The 21,923-nt window shown below is 38.0% G+C and overlaps 1 protein-coding gene across 1 annotated transcript in view; it reads right to left on the bottom strand.

Annotated features, from left to right (window-relative positions):
• Positions 1-21,693, bottom strand: part of CFAP47 (cilia and flagella associated protein 47) — a 342,408-nt gene extending 320,715 nt beyond the window's left edge. The window contains exons 1-7 of the mRNA XM_028523447.1: positions 21,502-21,693; positions 17,405-17,556; positions 14,724-14,839; positions 8,623-8,761; positions 5,998-6,226; positions 5,198-5,358; positions 3,439-3,566 (exon numbers count right to left, since the gene is read on the bottom strand). Of these exons, the coding sequence (XP_028379248.1) occupies positions 3,439-3,566; positions 5,198-5,358; positions 5,998-6,226; positions 8,623-8,761; positions 14,724-14,839; positions 17,405-17,556; positions 21,502-21,693 (1,117 nt within the window). The remainder of the gene's footprint in view (positions 1-3,438; positions 3,567-5,197; positions 5,359-5,997; positions 6,227-8,622; positions 8,762-14,723; positions 14,840-17,404; positions 17,557-21,501) is intronic.
• Between the last annotated feature and the right edge of the window lie 230 nt (positions 21,694-21,923).

Genomic DNA, 21,923 nt, shown 5'->3' with positions numbered 1-21,923 from the left:
TTGGCTGGTGTGGCTTAGCAGATTGAGTGCCAGTCTGCGAACCAAAGGGATGCCAGTTCGATACCCAGTCAGGCACATGCCTGGGTTGCAGTCCAGGTCCCCAGTAGGGGTTGCACAAGAGGTAACCACACATTGATGTTTCTCTCCCTCTCTCTCTTCCTCCCGTCCCTTCTCTCCAAAAGTAAATAAATAAAATATTTAAAAAATTCATGGTGCTTTAAAAAAACCACATAATCAATAATGATGCTAAGGTTTCTGGCCTGAGCAACTGAAGTGAAGGAACTGCCACTTCTTTTTTTTATATATTTTATTTATTTTTTAGAGAGGGAAGGGAGGAAGATAGAGAGAGAGAGAGAAAAACATCAATGTGCGGTTGCTGGGGATTATGGCCTGCAACCCAGGAATGTACCCTGTCTGGGAATCGAACCTGGGACACTTTGGTTCCCAGCCCGCGCTCAATCCACTGAGCTACGCCAGCCAGGGGAACTGCCACTTAAGACAGGAAAGAATGCAGGAGGGACAGCTTCTGGGGAAGCCATGAGTTCTTGTTTTGGACATGTTAAGTTTGAGATGCCTAGTAGATATCCAAATGAAAATGTCTACTAGGTCACTTAATGTATTTACAAGTTTAGAGTTAAGATGAAGGAGGAAATTTTGAAGGTTTGAAGTGAAAATGGAAGGTATGTGATATCAATCTCATATTGTGAGGATGTGAATAAACACAGGAATGCAGCAGAGATGGCAAACAGCTTAAATCAACCTCTTGGGGTTAGTGGTTATAGATTAAAAAGTGAAACCTCACAGAATGATTTTGTATCACAATTAGCTTCCCAGGTACAGACACAGAGTAGGCTGAGATTAGAGATTTTCCACGCAGTCACTCAGGAGATGGGTCAAGATATTTCACTGTACATGGAAAAAGATGGCTAAAATAATGAACAGTGGGAATATAAACTGGGTAATAACAAAAACATTAACTTTTGGAGATACTACAAAGAAGATAGGACCTATGAATTGTATATTCTAATTGGGAGAAAGAACAATTTTGCAGAGAGAGCAATGTAACTACAATCTAAAAAAAAAGGTTTATGTTTCTGCATTGATGCTCTTACTAGCCAATCCTAGACTCTAAATTACCTTTATGGCAAAGCTAGCATCTCCATGTCTAGCCTTTCAAAACTAGATTAAGTTGCCCTGGCTGGCATCACTCAGTGGATTGAGCATGGGCTGCAAACCAAATGGTCGCTGGTTTGATTCCCATTCAGGACACATGCCTGGGTTGCCGACCAGGTGCCCAGTAGGGGGCACTCAAGAGACAACCACACATTGATGTTTTTCTCCCTCTCTTCCCATCTCTCTAAAAATAAATAAGATATTAAAAAAAAACTAGATTAACTTGCAATCCTTGAACAAATGTTCTATCAAACAGAGCTCAGAGCTCAGTATCACAAACCATGAGATAAGTAGTAACAGCAATCAATTCCTGCCCTACAAAGACAGTTCAACCCTGCTCAATAATCTACAGCAGGGGGCAAAAGTAAGTTTACAGTTGTCTGTATATGAAATACAATAATTAATAAATAATAGTATAAGAATAAAGTTTGTTTTGCATATTCACAACTATAAACCTACTGTTACCCCACCCTGTATGTCACTGTACTGACATGCAAATCTTTTAGATTCTTGACCTGCCGTGACTCAACTTTCTGGATTTGATCCCTCACCTGCCTATATCTTTTTTTTTCCTTCTGATCTCTCTTGTTAAGCTGACCTCCAAGTCTTGTTCCATTTTTGCTCACTGTGGCCCATTCAGTATTACCCGAGGATGTAAAAAATGCAATGCATCCTGACATGCGGCCTGCAAAGCACATGCACTTATCAATATCCTGTAATAGAATATTGTACCCTATTTACCAGAGCACTAGATGTTGTTCTTTCACTATTACTGTATATTGATTCTGAGAGCTGAGGATCTGGTAGAGATGGAATGGGTCATTTTTTTTTCCCATATCAAGCTCTAAGAGACAACCTAGGATTGTAACAGGCTGAGAAGCCCCCAAACCCCCACTAATATGGCTGGGGAAAGGAGAAGCAGAGCAAGGCCACTGAGAGTTACTTTGCATATCTAAAGAACTTGGCCAGTGTTTTAGTAATGCTTATAACCTGTGCCTGCCACACTCAGGGCCAGGGAGATGGGCGTGACTCTAACCCGTGATGCAGCCAGGAGGTGGTCCCCAGGTTACAGTGCCTGCTAGAGAGTAGAAAGGTGGTCATGGGACAATGCCTGCCCAGACTAACAATGGCAGCTGAGAAAGGCAGAAGAGACCAGAGTAAGGGCAGTTGTAACCCTCTGTGGGAGGAGTCGGAAATGGGGTTATGGAGGAGGAGCAGGGTGAGGATTTAAACCCAAGCATGGGGCATCCAAGAGGTGTTGGCCAGGCAGTCTGAAAGGATGCAGGAAGACTCTCACCGGCCCACCATGAGGAGGGGGCCACATGGTTTTGGATTAAGAATGGGAGCCTAGCCCAGCACGGATGACTGGGAAAAGCCAGAATGTTAAAACGAGAATTTGCCTAGCCAAGCTACAAACTTATATTTCTTTTCCTGAGAGACAGTACCTCTGACTGGCCTGGTTTGGCAAGGGGAGGCAGGACTCTGTGTTTATGGGTGTTTAGCTTTAAGAGACCTTAGGACTTAAAAACAGAATTCTGCTATTATTCTGAACCTGTATAACTTTTGAATAAATAGGTCCTTTCCTTTTAATAAGGTTCTGCCATTGGGAGTCACAGTTTCTTTGGCAGCGGGCAATAGAACCCAGTGGTTCTGTTACAGGATTACATAGGAAAAGACACCAGATTGGGGTTTTTTCTGTTGTTGTTGTTGTTCTTTCACTCCTTAAACTATGATTAGCAATTTTCAACCTTTTTGAGTTCATGGCACACGTAAACTAACTACTAAAATTCTGCAGCACACCAAAAAAATATATATTTTGCCAACCTGGCAAAAAAAGATAGGTATAATGTTTATTCATGCACACTGGCCAGCTATTGTGTCGGCTTTTGTCATTTTTTACTTGACCATCTAAAGGAAAAGAGGTCAGTGCCCCTAGCTAAATAGTCAGGTATAGCATGTTTTAAGAATTCTTCTGGGACACTGGTTGAAAATCACTGCTCTAGAGCTTATTTATCTAATGTCATTTTAAAATAATAAAGTCTCCTAAATTATAATTGGAAGATTACTATGTAAGTGATTCTGAGGTTGATTTTTTTCTTTACATACCACAAAAGACAGTTTAAGTTCTCTTGATTATGTTTGCATTTTCATTCTATTCAATAAATTGTGTATTTTTATTATACTGCCTCTACAAATATTGATGTCCAAACTTTTAAACAATTTAAACTGCTATACATTTGATGATTATACTCATTTCACACTTACTTTTGTTGGCTTTAGTGTTATCATCTCTCAAAAACCCATCCTTACTTCCTACAGTGTCAAATCTCAAAAAGACAGCATAGTCTTGCCTGTGTGCAGGATCATCATCCATTCTGTGATCGCCGGTTATCCTGTAAAAAATTACAATCAGTAATATTTACAGCAAAGATAATACACTTTGTTACCTCTCACAAGGGAATATCACCTGAACCCTTAAATCTATGCAAACAGATGAAAGTTCAGGAATAAAAATATGATTGTGATCAATTTTCCAATATTACAGCACAGGCATTGAGACTTGCCAAAAGAAGGCCACAGCATGTAAATACCCCCAAAAATGAGTTCATGCCAACATTTGCAAGGCAAGGGTTATTTAAAAACACTAAGTCATCAAGGTTGAATTCCAGTACCACTTTTTATGTGAAGTCCTTTTTTTTTTTTTTTTGTATGCAGAGTTCATTGCTGGCTAAGCACTCTGTTTGATTCTCTTAAATAGTCCTCCTTACCCCTGGGTGTAATTGCAAACCTCTGTTACATAACTGATCCTCCTGTAGACTAAGCACATATTGTTAGCCACACTCTTGTTAGAAGACAACAGGTAATTTGGATAACAGGCAAGGAAGGATGGGAGGAAGAGAAGCAGGACCAAAGACAGAGATAGGTTCCCTCACAGGTCTGCACGCTGGCAGGTCTTCACTTACCTTAACTAGAGGTCAGCTTTTCTAGCAGTGGATACCTCAAATACATACACAAAAGGCTGATGTGAAATATTACATAAGAATGCAAATATAATGTTGAGAACACATGCAACTACAATGTCAAATCATACTCATATCTATGAGTTTATGCTAGACTTTCAAAGTGACCATGCTGCCATTAAAAAAATAAGTTCTTAGAATTTCAAAGATTGTGTATTGGACAGAATCCTATAGATTCACCAAAGAAATTTCCTGTATGAAGTTATAATGAATAAGGCAAGTACAGATTGTACAAATACAATAATTACTTGATGTATTCCCCTCCTTAACCCAACTCGGTTTCCAGCAAACAACTGATATTGCCAAGGGACCCTATAACCATAGAAAGAAGGACATTAACCCTTCAGAATTCTCACAAATAAGGGTTAACATACTTAACAATTAGATGAGTTATCACCACACACTACAACCACTCCAGTGCAGCTGAAATTGCTACTACATATTTAAAAATGGCATTTCTAAATACCTTTTCAAACTAAATAACCAAACCAAGGACTTGGAATTGTGAAAACTATCCACTGGCAAAAGTCCTCATAGTCTGTATAAATTTCAGCAACCAACTGTGGTTGATCCCAGCAATTGCTATAAGGCTTAAAATTCATGATACTCAGCCAGCAAGCACTTTTTCCCTGGTGGACGCATCGTATCTTCTGTGGAGGCACCTAGAACATCCTGCTGACACTGGCTACTTCTGCCAGGACAACAAGGTCTTGGGTGCACAGATTGCTTTGGAGCCACAATCCAAAACCACCTCCAACTTCCACTTCCACCACCCCATGCCCCCAAGGCCTGCAGAAATTTTTAATTTAACATGAAGTATTTAGAACCATATCTTTAAATATTGGCAATATTATTAAGCATGTTAGAAATACTTAGAACCATAATAAGAAAAAGACAATTTGTCCCTTCTGACAAGTTTTAATATTAAAGTCAATCTAATGAATGCGTGGCTAATATATTTTTCATTAATAAGTAACATTTCAGTGGGATTAATTTTTGCTTACTTTGGGCTGAAACAAAATGTAATTTTAATCTTTTGATAAGGCAGTAAAGTCCCTTCATTAGGAAAACAGGAGATAAAAGTGGTAACATCTATGTTCTTTATTTGTCTGAAGTAGGTGAGATTATGTATAGCAACATCTGTTCTTTGTTGAGTATTTGTACCCTGCAATATAAAATCAGAAATAAAAGAGTATTAAGGCAAAACACAAAGTAAAATGTTTTTAAGAGGTCATAAACTAATTATAGAAATTCCAGCAACCAGAAGACAGAGAACACATGTGTCTTTAAAGTACCATACATAAATCTGAACAAGGAATATCATAACATTTAAAGAACTTTTAAGAAACTGATGAGGTCAGAAACCCCCACAATCAGTCACTGATTTATAAGAAACACTTGTGTGATTGACTTCAGCTATACTACTATCAATGTTAGTTTAATTCGCTGAACTTTTTCAGGTTACTCTTGAAGTCACATGAAATGAAATCTTAACTATTTGCATGTTAAAATGTCTTTAGAATAATGAAACAAACAGTTTGTTGGGAAGATGGGTTTGAGAATTAGTTTTCCCATCTTTTCAAACTAAGCCTTCTTGATCAGCAAACCTTTCCTGGCTCTAAAAAGTGGAAAGAAAAGAAGACAAGGGAAGGGAAGGGGAAGGGAGGAGCAAAGGAGAGGGAAGGGAAAAGGGGATGGCAGGGGAGGGAAGAGAAAAGATAAGACCAGCTTTCTGTTATTAATAAGTTCAAAACAAGCTGCTTCAAAACATAATACTTGATCTTCTGTTGCACTATTTACTTACCAATTCTTCTCCAACAGAATCATTTTGTATTACAGCCACCCAATTTACAGATTCTGGGCTATTATTGTATAGAAGTGCATGTTCAATCTTTGATGTTCCAAAGTAAATACAGCCAAAACGAATGCATTCCACCTTTGTATTATCATTTATGTTTAATAGTTCAATAATCTGTTCAACCACATGAACTTTGATATTCACGAGCATGGGTGGACGACCTTGCAATCTCACTCTACAAGATAACGAATATAAATATATATATATATATATACATTCAATTAGAATTCTATATACTTCATTTTTGTCCTAAATATTTATATAAATAGAACTTTTATAAAAACCAATTAGAATTAAAATTCAAAGGCCTAAGAGCAGTTCCTTTCACATTCATACCAGAGACCATCAGGCCCTCTGTCTGAATCTGCACAGCTGACATATGTGCAACCAGCTCTGGCTGGTGTGGCTCAGTGGATTGAGCACTGGACTGCCAACCAAAAAGTTCCTAGTTTGAATTACAGTCAGGGAACATGACTGGGTTGTGGGCTAGGTCCCATTTGGGGGCATGTAGGAGGCAGCTGATCCATGTGTCTTTAGCACATTCCTCTTTTTCTCCTTCCCTTCCCCTTTCTCTAAAAGTAAATGAATAAAATCTTTAAAAAAATGACATGTGCAAACTAATTCATTATCTCCAGGAGACATTAAAGTTGGGAAACAATAGCATGAATTAATCCCAAAGAGAACTTATTGGTATGTCCATAGCACCAATTATTTTGTAAATACCAGAGTTACCTCTAGTTCTAGAATTCTGAGATTCTTTTTTAACTCATCCTACTCCCCCAAGTCAAACAGCCAACATGGTACAAATTGGGAGTATGGCATCATCCCCTTCCTAACAAGTCAATTCCCTACAAAATAAAGTATCTCAGCAAAATCCCACTCTTTGCTGAAATGAATATACCCCATAAAACTTCACTTCCTAGACTAATTTGAATGCCCTGTTGAAACTGGCCCCCACCCCAAATTTATCTTTCTCTGGCCTAAATGCAGTCCTTTTGAATTTTATCCCATCAGATACCGCAGACAACTGACCACTCCCAAACCTAGGCCACTACACTCTATCTCTGCCACAGTGAACATAATTCACACCATCTCTTAACATATCCCTCCTTCCTTACCTTCCTTGACACCATACTTTCCTGGTTTTCCTCCTACTTATTCAGACTCTATGTTCTCATTCTTCTAGAACTTAAATATTTTACAAACTCCATGACTAATGGCATTTCTCTCCTCCTCTCTCATACCCTGACCTCCTGAAAGTTATTTTCGATACCTCATGCTTCATTGAAAATTTATCCACTGACAAACTTTGACCCCATGTACCAAGACCAAAACTTTTTCTGGGACTCAAGATAAGTAAATCTAACAGGCTCCACAGTATTCTGCAAAGCAAATAAATTCCAACCATTCAAAACTGAACTCAGATCTTCTCCCATAGACCTGCCCCTTCTCTCATCTTCTCTTTCTATAACCAGTCACTAAATCTAGTCAAATCTACCTCCATAACATACCTCTAACCTGCAGAATTCTCTCCACACTCCCAATTTGTACCTTAGCTGATGCATTTATCATTTTTCTTTTGCTTCATTATTATAGATTCTAGTCAGACAACCCATTCCACATCTGTACTGCCTGATTTGTTTTGCACAATGGTTTTAGCTTGACCTTTCTAAAATGTAAACTAATTAAGACACCTTCTTGAGATTCCACAGCCTTCACAATAAAACCTAAGCTCCTATCAGGGCTCACAGCTCTTTCTCAAATATTTTTTTGGCTGTGACCTTCAGTAAAAAATATATTTTACATTTAACGTAGGAGCACAGGAATGAACATAAAGTTTTATAAATCAACATTTGCCCTTACTAGGTGAGATGCATTTTGATATTTTCCATTTCATTGTTTTAAAACTGGTAGTGCCCCCCTATAGTGATTGCAAACCCCACTAATGAACTGAGACATGCAGCATTAAATAACACTGTCCTATGAGGCCCCTTACTGGACCCTGCACCTGGTTTTCCTGGTCTTATTTCACATCACTCCTTACCTGCATTTCTTTGCTTCTACATAACTTTTGATCTCCCTGTGTGTAACACTGTCCACTTCACTCTAGGAGTTCAGATCTTCTACTTACTCTGCCTGAAATCACTCCTCTAACCCACTCCTATCAACAACACCCACCTCCTATACACACACACACGCACACACACATGCATGCACACACACACAGCCCAAACCACACCACTGCCTGTGTCTAGCTAATTCCTACTGACCAATAAGTGTTTGATTCAACCATCACCTTCTTAGTGGAGCCCTTATTTGATCTACGCCCTCCACCCACAAAATCCAGACTAGGAGCTCCTGTCATGTATACCCATACGCCATCCTCTGGTTCTTCCCATTTTTGTAATCCCTCATGCCTAACAAAGATTAGAGACACAACGAATTAATACTGACCAAAAAAAAAGTGGCAAACCCACATTCAAAGACAATACATATATCTGAAGAGTGAAACAGGAAAACAGGGAAGCATTAAGCAATCTGTTAGAATTAAGAACCATAGTACACACTTACTTTGCCACTTCATTTACAACTCTGATCTGGTCTGCACAGAAATCCACTTTAACAGTCTTTGAGGACTTGGGCTCCACGACACCATTAGTTGGAGAAATGACAATTGGTAATGGGCCCCGGTATTCCATGGTAAACATACCTCAGGAGAACAAGAGCAGATGGTTTTTATCTGGAGCCTTAAAATAGTACATTCATACTCTTAGTAGGGGACAAACAAGTATTACAGAGTATATGATCTATTGAGGACCAAGAATTACCACTTTGATTGCAAATGCAAGTTCCAGGGTCACCAAAGATACATGAGCCTAGTGTTAGGACTCAACCCTCATCAACAGCTAAAATATATCATCTGCTTACTGTGTTCAGATACTTTTGCTAAAAGCTTTCCCTATGGTATTCTATTTAATCCTCCTAATGATTCCATGACATCAGTTCAATCATTACCTCTATTTATAAATAAGGAAATAGAAGATTAGAAAGATTGAGTGACTTGTCCAAAGACACACAACTATTGTGGTAGACCCCAATTCTTCACCTTTATCTGCATCCTTAACATCATGCTACCATGGACAAAGTATATTTTCCTACCCCCTGCCTTTGAATGTGATCATGTGGCTTTGGCCAATAGCATGTGGCTAGCAGTGACAACATGCCAGCTTGAACCCCAGATGTTCTCTCGCATTTCTACCATAAAAATGCTTCTCATGAAGAGCTGCTGTCCCTTTAGCCTGGGCCCCAGAATGAGCAAATATGAAGCACAGCCACCCAGCTGACTCACAGCCCTGCAGTGAGTAACAGAACAGCCCCAGCTGTCGCAGCCTGAAGCAGCCACCCACCTGAGCTCAGCTTAGATCAGTCAGGTTCCAGCCCACCTGCATACAGATGAAAATTTTAAAAATAATTGCCTTTTTAAAATATGGTGTTGTGAGGTGGTTTTGTTACATAGCAATAGTGGACTACTAATGCTGGTAACTAAGTAATTGAGCTGGGATGTTCACCTGGCTGTTTTTGACCACAGGACTCACACTTATAGCCACTGCCACTTCTTCATGGGTGAATTAATGCAGTTCACCCAGGGAGAAGGCAAAAGGAATGGGTTTCCAGAATCAAATAGCATATGTGAAGTACCCCATAAAAATAGTTTCTTATAAAAGCAGAAATGGTTCATAATATTCAGTTATTTGGTGCCTGTATTAGAGCACACAGTCCTTGAGATCAGACACTATATTTTCCACCTCTGTGGTCCTGGCACCCCACATAGTTCCTGGAACAAAGCTATGCTCAAAATATATCGAACAAATGAAAACAGCCAGTCACAAGTCTCTTAAATATCATTATACAGTATTAACACAAGTGAGCATACTGCCAATGGAAACAACTTTGCAAATGCCCAAATCACGCATTTTAAATCACCTTTTATGACATTTTCCAAAATTATTTGCTTTACTTAGGCAAACTAAATATTAGCATAATAAAAGTACTAGAAATATGAAAAGACAAAAAAACTTAAGTACAGAAATGATCTGATGGAAAAGGCAAATTCACAGTGACAAAATTTGTTAATCCAGTCATTTTAGGAAAGTGCTAATGGCATAATATTTAAGGTTTATTTTCTGTCATAAAATAAAACAAATTCTTATACTATTCTATCCATGCCAAATAAATAAGTATTATTGACTCAGTTCTCCAGAAAAACTGCATGAGTTCAGTTAAGGCTGAATCAGTATAATTGATCCTGTACTGTAAACACTTGGACAAAATTTGTCAGGAGTCTAAGTAAGGTTTCAAACATTTATTCAGCAACAAAACCAAAAGAATATTGTTCAGTCTTCTAAATATATGAAAACTGTGGGTACACAAACATTACTGTGTTGTATATAATTTTAATACCATTAGTAATCATGACATATTTGACTGTTGTAATTTCTAATTGCTAACAGGAACAAGGGCATCATCCTAAGAGAAGAATATCCTTGCAGGAAGGATGTTACAGGTGAAATTCTACCATCAATTTTCATTTCTTTTCAGATATAACACTGGCTAATGTGTGTACAATAAACTATAAGGAGATAAGCGGAGACTTCAGAGAAATTATTTAGGCTAGTGTAACTACTAAGCAAGAGAAGAAGATGGCCTGTTATGGAGAAGCGGCAATGGGACAGAGAGAAGACAAATTATTGATATGATCAGGAAGTCAATAGACAGGATTGAATAATTGACTAAAGGGGTAGGAGATGAAAAAAATGGAGGCCTCAAGGATTTTGCCAAGTTCCTCACTTTCCCAAATACGTGGTAGTGACATTTAATGAAAAAGAGAAGAGGACAAGTTTTGGGGAGAAGCTGAAGAGTCTGGTTTTAGGCATGTTAAGTTTGAGAAACCTGAAGGAAGAAAAAAGTATTGTGTAGACTTCAATGAAGTAACATGAATGGAAGTAATCGCCTAGGGAATGCACATTGACTGAGGAAACACGAGGGTCCGTGGCAAATCCTAAGGAACACCTGCATTTAATGTGCCAAAAAATGGACAGCAGTCCCCAAAAGAAAACTGAAGAGGAGGGAGTCAGTAGAAAAGGAATAATTCTAACATTAAGAGTGAATATTTATTGAAGACTTAAGACATGTCAGAGGGTGTACTAAGCATTTTATTAACCATCACCACAACTGTACAGGGCAGACACTATGTGTTTCTTTACAAATGAGGCAGTGGATATTCAGAAAGTATAAAGCCCTTGCCTAGGGCTGCCCAGCCAGTGAATGTTGCAGCCAAGATTTAGGCCCCGGAAGACCTGATGCCGGGAAGTGAGCTATTTATTATTAACCATGATTTTATATAGGAGAATGAGAGGTCACAGAAGCCAAAGTGGCCAACTGTGTCAAATGTTGTTAATAAGCCTTGTAAAATAAACATGTGGACTTGTCCACCGATGAGACTTAGGAGAGCATATACAGCTGTGGCTGAGATGAAGGGTCTTCTGTGCAAACCTGTATTTTGAATCAGAGTTGCTCCACCTTTTCTAGAAAAGTAGCTTAGGCACTGGGTGGCAAAATACGCATTGTTATCTGGCCTTTATTCCTCTAAAACAACAGGTAAACAGTCTGTAGTTTTACAAAATGTTACTGAAAACCAAGAGTTACAACCCAAGGCCATTTTTATTGACTATGTATGCTTTTTTCCCCCCCTAAGTTTCCTTGGGTCTAAGCATACCAAAGATGTACCAGTCTCTACCTGCCTCCAAATGACTAAGTTTTGGAGACTTTCAGAATTCTCATATGTGATTAAATGGGTTACTTCCAAAATCACCTTTCACTGAAAGCTCAATGGTTCTTTACTAAACCACTGAATCAAATCAATTAAACACAGGTTTACTGAATGTCTACTTTATGTCTAGCATGGTATTATGCATGAAAAGTATATTGAGATTCCATGGCATGAGTTTCCAAGAAAAGAAAAATATGCATTGTGAATAAATAGTGCGTGCTTCTGGGTAGTTTGGGAGGATCCCGAGGACCACACATGGGTTGGGTCCAATTTAGCAAATCTCCTGGTTGACAGAGGATGCCAGGCTTTTGTAGACAGTGAAGTGGGGAGGTGATGCTGACAATCAGGAAAAGGGGGACAGTGCACATTAAGAGCAAGAGAAAGGTCATATATTTTGAGCCAAATGACCCAAATAAACCTAAAGGATGATGAGTTCTCTGGTAGCTATTCAAACCCAGAAATGGTATGTAAAGGTCACACTAAGGACTTTAAAGACTGTTCTACATCATAACACCGTAGTAGGAAAATGTCTACTGAAATGTTGAAGAATACTGAGGGTAAGAGATTTAGAAATGATTGTAATTTCGAGGTGAGCTGAAATAACAATGTTTTTTCAATCTTCAAAGATAACTGAGAAACAATAAAATCGTGAGAGAACATGGAGTTCACCAGCTCACAAAGTACTAATAGCAAAGACATCTTACAGATTGAACTGTGTCTTTTCAAAATGAAAAGATAAGTGCTTCTTTGCACAGTCAGGAGTGCACCTAGGAAACATTCTTTTAAAGGGTCAGAAAACAAATGTTCCAACATTTGGCTAAATCCATGGAAGGATACTTCATAAAGGGCTATAAAAATGAAACATCGTGAAGTTGTTACACAGAGAAACTTTGGGGTCTACAAAACCAAAGATGATAACCAAAGTGATGCAACCAAAGAGAGTAAATAAAGCTGATACAAATCATGAACCTGCAGAATGTAGTTTTTTGAGTCCTCTTAAGTGTACATGTAAATTTGTAAACATTTGGTCTTTGACTCTAAAATCATAAAATATTTGGCACATAAAATCCTTTTTAAAAATTTATTAAAGTCATCTTTGGTTGCTGAATCTATTTTCTGCATAAGTGTTTTTTTCTTCATGAAAATACACTGTTCTCATGAATATTTAGATATTGTGCTTATAGTAAAAAGGACTTTATGACACTGTACAGGCACTTGCTGTAAATATAAAAAATGCTATCAATTTTGGTAAAGGTGGAAAAATAACGTTATTCAACCTCAGGAATGAGGGGCAAAGTCAATACTAAGAAAATGTGTTTCATTGACAATACTTTTTTCTTTTGTAAAGTAATAGTAATTAACATTTTACAGTTCTCAATTATAATTTACAAAATACAGTATTCACTACAAATACTATGAACACATAAAATATAAATACAACATTAAAAGCCAATGTAAATTATTTTTCCTAAAATATATGGACCCGGGTCTGAGGCTTAATTTTATTTATTTTATTAGGTAAAATAATATTAAATAATTAAAGTAAAACCATACTTTTTTTACTTATAGAGAGCTTTTATGTACAATAAAACTGTATGATCTGATGAGGTTTTAGAATAAAGAGAGAAAATTAACAAAACTTTGAAGTATTTGTTACTTACAACTGCTACAAGAGATTTCTGGAAAGTAAAATAATAAAAATAAAATTGTCTCAATTGCATATCATTGCTGTAAAATATAACCAGAGAGTCTACAGGCCCATACAGCCCATGATCACTTGCCATGAAAGACTCTCTCCTTAATACTGGGGTCAGACCACAAATGAGCCTAGTATTCCACAATCCCACAGGCACCAGAAATTTAATAACTTAAAAACCAAAGCACCAAAAGTGAAATGAGTATCATTCAATGAGGAACAATGATCAGTTTTATTTCTTTATATCCTAGCCCCCTCCCCAAAATTGGTAAAGTGACAGACTGCCTTTGTCTTAATAATTCCCAGTGCTCAATCAAGCAGCCCATAGAACATCCACACTTAGTGTCAGATGGGGTTAAGACCTGGTTTATGTGTCCCACAAGCAGTCTTAGAGAAAAATGTCTTCCCTATGTGGAGCTAGTCCTCATTTCTGTTTCACAGAAATGACAGCCTTGACCATCCAATGAGAATGAAAGGATAAGTACTTTTATGTCTACTGTATACCAGCAATGAAGAATGTGCATGATCACAGGCAGACAGGCCTTTATGCAAACCCTTAGGTCACAGCAAAAATCTCCAGAAATAATCCAGTCTGGAGAAGAGCATTTACTCTTTCAAGATAGAGTTCCTAAGAGCTCTCTAGGGATCATCATGTGAATTCAAACTTGAATAGGGAAAAAATTTTGAGTGTCTATGCTAAGTACCATATGACAACCTTAAGTACGTACATAATTAAGCACAGTACATTTTGTCACCCAATTTATAAATGAGGAATCTCAAGGTCAATGTCATTAAAGATAATTGTACCAGATCACACAGCTTGTTAGTCACTATGCCTTGATTCTATCTCAGGATGACCCTGAGACTAGGTCAGTTCATGACTCCATCCTGCCTTCTATTGACGGGTTCATCACCAGTCATCTGAGAGTGAGGGTGTGTTAATCAGAATCATAAGCAGAATGAGTCATCTTTCCTAAATAATTGCTTCAGTCTTTTATAGTCACCCTATATAATGACCTCATAGACATTTGCGGGGAGGTGGGGGTGGTGAATCAGAGAATCCATTAATTATACAAGGTGTATTTTTCAAATAGTATCAACTATCTTTCAAAAGTATAAGTTGATTTTTATGACATGAGTATTTACCTTGAACCTTGCCATGATTAGTGATTCTAACCTCTTTACAATGCACTTTACTATTGGCAACCAAAGTCCCAAAATTAACTTCTGGCTCAATTTCCAAATCACAGCATGGAATCAACCTAGGAGAGGAGAAAAGAGGACCACATAATGAATTTTAACAATTATAACCTTGTGGTTAAGTCTACAGGTCCACTTACTGGTGGCACATTTGTCAGTAAAAGGAATTGTGCAATAAAGACATGAAAGCAAGATAAGACACATTTTAAACAAAGAAATCAGACTTTATGCATCTGAGTACATGGTGTACCCTCCCAAGTACTCACCTTCAGAGGCTATCCACATGTCTCCATATTTTTGTTGCTTAAAACACATTTAGACCTCTATTTTGGAATCTCCGCCTAAGCCTATAAAATGCATTCCTTTGACCCTCCTCAAAAAGGGTAGAACTGACCTTAACAAAGTAAAGTAGTTTAGATGATACCAAATCTGATTAAATAAAAGAAGGTGTGATGCTATGGTGAAAAATGAAATGCAAATACAAATTTGAGGGAAAAAACATGAGGTAAAATTTTCAACTATTAACAACCTACTATGTTATTTCCTTTTTACTGGACACATCTAAAAGAGGCATGTAACTATCTTATGTTAACATTTATTATACATATGCAATTGCATCTCTGCAATCTTAGAAACTTTTAAATGTGAAAGAGGGACATAGTTTTTAGGAAGACATAAAAAGTGTTCAAATTCACTGATTTTATATTTTGAGACTGAGGCACTTTAGGAAGATCAGATAATACAAACTTCTGGTTTCCCAACAAGATTGCATACATCCATTTTTCCATGTTCCACCCCACTAAACACAACTATAAAGCCTAGAAATGGTACAAGAGGCAATCAAAGGAGAATAATGAAAATTGGTGAAAAGGTAGAGCTGGCTGGTTTGGGACCTGAGGACTGTAGGAACAACACAGAAATGCAAATTAAAGCTCATATGAAACTCCAGTATTGAAATGGTCAAAATTAAAAATAGTGACAGCAACAAATGCCAGTGAAGATGCAGCACACAGATTGCTCATACATGGCTCACTGAAATGTAAATGGTACAGCCACTCTGAAAAAGAGGTTGGAATTTTCTTTTAAACTAAATATGCAACTACCATATGACCCAGCATATGAAGATTAAAATTTATTATCACATAAAACTTGTACATGAATGTTGATAGCAGCTTTTTGGCTTGTAATAGCCAAAAATTGGGATTAGCCCTGAAACCCTTCAACAGGTCAACGGTTAAACAAACTGTGGTATACGTGTACCATGGACTAGCTCTCAAGAAGCAAACTATCGATATATTCAACAACATGGTTGCATCTCCAGGGAGCTTTGCTGTGAAAAAAAAAAGATCAATCCCCAAAAGTTATAAAACATATTTGAGATGAAAAAAATTTAGAAATGGAAGACAGATTAGTGGTTTTCAGTTTAGGGATGGTGCTTGTGAGGCAGAAGGGAGGTGGGTGTGGTTATAAAAAGTAACAAAAGGGAGGGATCCTTGTGGCATTGGAACTGCGCAGTATCTTGACTCTAGTGGTGGATATGAAATCCTACATAGGTAATAAAAATGTATAGAAATTAAAAGTTTATACACATACAGGATTTTAAGTAAAGCTGTGGCAATATGAATTCAATAGGTGGATTGCTCACTGTAAATTTGCTAGTCATGGTATTATCCTATTGTTTTGCAAAGTGTTACCATTGGGGAAAATGCACAAGGAATCACTTCTTTTAATTGCATGGGAGTCTGCAATCATCTCAAATTTTTTAAAAATAGAAAAATAGCAGCAAGCTTGCTCTTGACATCTGCCTTCAGCCCTGCCCATCACACTTTAAGGAGGTAGTGTCGTCTTTCTGTTGTGACTCTGGTGAGCAGCTGGTCTCCCATGAGAGAGGGTACATTATAGGACTAAGGCAAAAATCTGTTCTCAAAGGCAGAAGCATCTTCAGCATTTCTCTCCATATACAGCACAACCAAGCAAATCTGAATGCTGGCCATAGGTATGTCAATGTGCACAATGGGCCCAAAAATGGCCTTTCTCAAAATAAAATGTAAAATGTAAATTATATATTTATAATGGCATAATAGTTTTTGTTTCTTTCATAACATGTACCAACTGTTTGATTCTTATGCAGAATGGGATAGTGTGCAGAATCAGAACCTCTCGATACACAGAGAAACAAAATAATTGCAGACCTAAATGTAGTTTATTAAAATGAAAAAACACAAGGGAAAAAATAAAAGGGCACATGTCTAATACTAAATTCATTTTAATATTTCAATATTAATTCTGCTGCTGGTAGACAAATACCACTTTCTTTACTAAGTCTTTCTGTCTAAATGTACCAAAAAATAGAGGAAATAAAATAGGGTGTGACATCAAGGAAAAAGAAAAGAATACATACAATTGTTGAATGTTTCTAAGTTATCTTATAAAAAAAATACCAGCAAAGTAGTCTTCATTTCTTTTAAACCAAAATTTGCTAAAAATTTGCCCTTTAAGTTCAACTGTAAGGAAACCACAGATAAAATAAGCCATGTTAGTCAGGGAATATAAGGAATATTACTTTGACCTTAATTTTTATTTGAAGAGTGCTCGAAATGTCAGCATGGAATATGAAGAATACATACCCAGTAAGAGGGATCTCTATTGCTTTGTTTCCTACGATAATATATAGTTGGTCAAAAGTGTTTTCATTTTTACTTGGATGATATTCCACCATAGCTGTAATATGAAGTCCTGAAGCAAGTTCTTTCTCCATACTAGGGAAAATCACTTTGAACTTCAGTGGAAGAAAAAAAATCAAATTACACATCTTAACTCCTAATATGAAAATCATGTGAGCAAAATCATGCTAGGAGTGTACATTATTTCAAGAGATATTTCAAAAACATAGGCAATATTGCTACCCTAAAGGCAAAGACTAAATGGCTATTTATACCTTTATATCTGAAAGGATATGCTTTTAACAGTATGACAATTGAAACTGACAATGCAGTCAGTTGAGAAATAGTATATAATGCTGAGGGGTACTTAAATATAGAAAAAAGGAAAAGCAAAGTAATAAAAATGTTACTCAATCATGTATACATGCATAATACATAAAAGCATACACATACACATACATGTATACATACACACACACATAGCTTTTTATATACTTTTCACATGGGAATGGAGACTTCATAATTTGCGGGAAATGTAAAAAAGAAACATGCATGCTAAAGGGGGAAAAACGCTTTCTTTCTTTTCAAATAATTTGCTAGACTCCAGGAAAAAAATTAAGGAGCAAAGAGAACTGCTATCTGTTGAGCACTTATAATAGGTCAAGCTTGCTATATCTCAATGCACTTCTACAGTCCTATAAGACTCATATTATGGCTCCCAGCATATAGATGAGGAAACTGGAACTTCTAGGGTGTAATTAATGCCTAAGGTCAGTCAGGCACTGTGGATTCAAAACACACATCTACCTGCCTCTAAAATTTAAGCCCTTTCCCTACAACTGCACAGAGTCCCTCTCCTGAATACATAATCTCTTTAAGGAAGCAGACTATACACCCCTAGAAAGTTAAATAATGTAAACCTGGGACTAATTAAGCGTCACATGAGTGAATCAGCCATATCATGAAAATCCTCAGGAGAACATGATTACTGTGGGCTAGGAAGAAGTGCACTTGGCCTAGGCTTAGAGATGGATATTAAAAAGTGGAGAAGCAAGAGAGGTGCTCCCTGTGGGAGCAGGAATATTTCAGACACAACCAGAGAAAAGAATAAGCAAAATAATCTCTCAGCAGGCAGCTAATAAGCTAGTCTAGCTGAGCAAAGAGCTTCAATCAGCAGCGATAGCAGTCATGTTGAAATGAATTATTCAAGGATTTCAATGCCAGGCTGAGAGTCTAAGCAGTGCTTTAGAGCAATGAAGGAGACAGAGCATGGGAATGATTTGTTGATAACCATCAATCTGAAAGCATCATACCTCCAACAAACAATGATTCTGATACCTCATAACTATCACACTGCAATCCTCAACCCCCCTGCAATTACAAAACAATTAGACAACAATAGACTGTTCCTCAGACAGGCCTTTCGGTGCTGGCAGTCCACATGTCAGGTTTGACTGTCTTCCCTGAAAGAGGCTCTGTCTTCAAGAAGGGAAACCAGGGCTTCAGCGGCAGGTGCTTATGGTCAAAGTACAAGTTGCCGAGTGCTTTGAGTGGTCTGCAAAGTGTATAAGGCACTTCCCTGCTCTTAGGAGCTTCTGAACTGACCATTAAGATAAAAATTAAGATTTACCAGGATTCAGCCCTGGCTGGTATGGCCCAGTGGATTGAACACTGACTGGCCTGCGAAGCAAAGGGTTGCAGGTTCGATTCCCAGTCATAGCACATGCCTGGGGTTGTGGGCCAGGTCCCCAGTAGGGTGCATGCAAGAGGCAACCACACATCGATGTGTCTCTCCTTCTCTTTTTCCCTCCCTTCCCCTCTCAAAAAATAAATAAAGAAAATCTTTAAAAAAAGATTTATCAGGATTCATGGGCACACAAGTCCAAACTATAATGAATGTCTTTAAATGCAATTGGTATCCAGTAGGGTAGAAATCATTTGGAGATAATATAAAAAAAAAAGACTTGTTAAAGAAAATGAGAACACACATTGACCCTCAAAAATGGGTGGAATTTGGAAAGGAGTGATTCTTGCAGGAGAGGAAATAAAAACATGCATCAAAATTTTTTAAAAAGTCTGTGCCATGGCAGTAAGGAGAAAATTATGAGTAAGACTGTCCTGGCTGAACCAGAGGCCACATAAGTCAGGACTGTGTTGTCAAAAGTGTATCTTTTGTATTTTCTACCAGCAGCCCACAGTAGATGGTATATAGCACTTCATATGACACATAGTAGGTACTCACTACATAGACAATGCAGAATCTTGAGTCAGGGTGGAAAACAACTAGTATCATGTGTTAGAATAATTTTCTAAGTAATTATAATAGTGGTGATGGCAAGGCTCTCTACAAAGCTCCTTGTTTGTCTTTTGCCCTCCAAGACAGTTAATGCATTTTCTGCTCATCTATCTCTTCCCTACTTCCCATTATAACTATGAAGGATCTGCAGTGCCCATCATGGTCTTGCAACAAAGAGAATTTCACTATGCAATGGGCTCCTGGCTTTGGCCTCTAACTAGTGAGCCTGTCTAGTCATTCTCTCGTCAATGTCAAGACATGTGGTCTAAACAGTTTTCCTTTTTAACTCTTAAATGCAAACCAAAACAAAAAAAACGATATCATTGTTCTGTCTGCATAAAAACCAGGAGACATCCATAAAAGTGTTTGCCCACATCTGGGATTACTGCCAGCTTGAGATTTAAAAGCAAGTATTTTCAGATACATAGTCACTTGCTCCATAAATATGTAGTAAGGTAGAGAAATAAGCTTTCCCACTAATTATATAGTAATTGGAGGAATCAGGTACTTTTTGATTTAATGAGCAATTAATAGTCTCTTGTGCTGTACTATTAAAAAATAAACACATTACTATTGTTAAAACTCGAATAAGAAAATGAAGAATGTGTGATTCCATTTATATGAAACACAAGAACAGGCCAAACTAATCTTTGGTGTTAAAAATCAGTACAGTGGTTATCTCCAAGGGGTGATTAGTCCACCCCTTGGACTAATTCTATGATTCTATCTATGATTTGGTCCAAGTGGTGGCTACATGGGTACATACTTACATATATAAACTCAGCAAGCTTTACTTTCAAGACTTGGGCACTTTAGTGTAGATAAATAGCACATTAGTTTATTTAAACATATAAAAGGTAGAATATGAAAGTCCTTTTCTCTCATTGCCCTCCTATATTGTGTTAAATATATGTAACTTTAACACAAAAACACACAGACACCTTTCCATCTCTGTACATGTAAGTCCATCTGAATCCAATACTATTCATCATTAGGAATACTCCACTAAAAAGTCAGTTATTCATCACCCACACATCAAAAACTCTTATTACCTTTCCTGTACTAAATGTTTCCCTGATAAAGGGTGATCACAGTAAACTAATAACTATCCATTCACACCCATTCTCTAACTGTGAGATAGAGATGAAATTATGTCAACTTGTAGGTCAGAAGATAAGGGCAGCCTCTCAGAACATTAATTTTGCTGATGCTTAGATGTTGCCTGACATCCTGTGAGTTTCTGAGTCCTATGAGGGAAGGGCTATGTTCATCTTGCATTCCTCACATCTACTGCCTATTATACAGTAGGTACTCAGCAAGTACTTGTTAAAATGTAAATAGTAAACCTTCCCAATATCCTATAATATCTGGAATAATCAAGCACTTTATGGTTCAAAGGTTGGTCGTCATTAACTCTACAGAATCATTAGACACAGATTCTGGGCCAAACAGAGACAGACATGGAACCCCCTTCCCTACTTTCCATACCCAGAATGAAGAAATTGGGAGGTTCTAGATCAAATTTCCCCACTCTGTGTCTCAACCCTAAGTAAAAAGGACAAACAAACAAACAAACAAACAAAGCAAGCACAGGTATACACAGAGACACCTAACTCACCGCTCACCAGGAAACCCAATCCGGCACCCCATCCCTGCAAGAGCCTAGTGCCTACCCTCCAGGACAATGTGGGCACCCAAGTGGGAAGGCAGTGTTAGAGCCCCAGTCCTCCTGAGGTCCTGCTCGGAACACTGTGGAGTGTGTTACCTGTTGGTTGATCGGCTCCAGAAACCGGATCTTCTGGTTGCTGCGGCCAAGATTGTGAAGAGTAATTGACTGGCGGTACACCTTCCCCGCCACGGTGTCCTGGAACTTCAGCTCCAAAGGAACCACCCGTAGCTGCAACTCCTTTGGAGTCTCCACTTCCCGAGGGATCAGGGATCCCCTGTGTGTATTCATATCTGTCCTCTAGGTAGCCCGCTAAATGAAGGGGACTTGACCCACTGAGGACTAGCGTTAAAGGTGGACTATTGTTTACGCCGTCGCTAGGCAACCACTGGGGACTGCGCGCGCCTAAGGTCTAACGAATTGAGAAAGCCAGCAAAATCTCGCGAGAACGCCGGGGTTACACATGTCACCAGAATAGCCTGAAAACTTGCCATAGCAGCCCAAATCCCAGAGGCATCTCA

Source organism: Phyllostomus discolor, chromosome X (assembly GCF_004126475.2).
Source record: "Phyllostomus discolor isolate MPI-MPIP mPhyDis1 chromosome X, mPhyDis1.pri.v3, whole genome shotgun sequence".
Lineage (NCBI taxonomy): Eukaryota > Metazoa > Chordata > Mammalia > Chiroptera > Phyllostomidae > Phyllostomus > Phyllostomus discolor.
The sequence above is the reverse complement of the archived record's forward strand: the minus strand, read 5'-3'. Positions and strand labels throughout refer to the sequence as shown.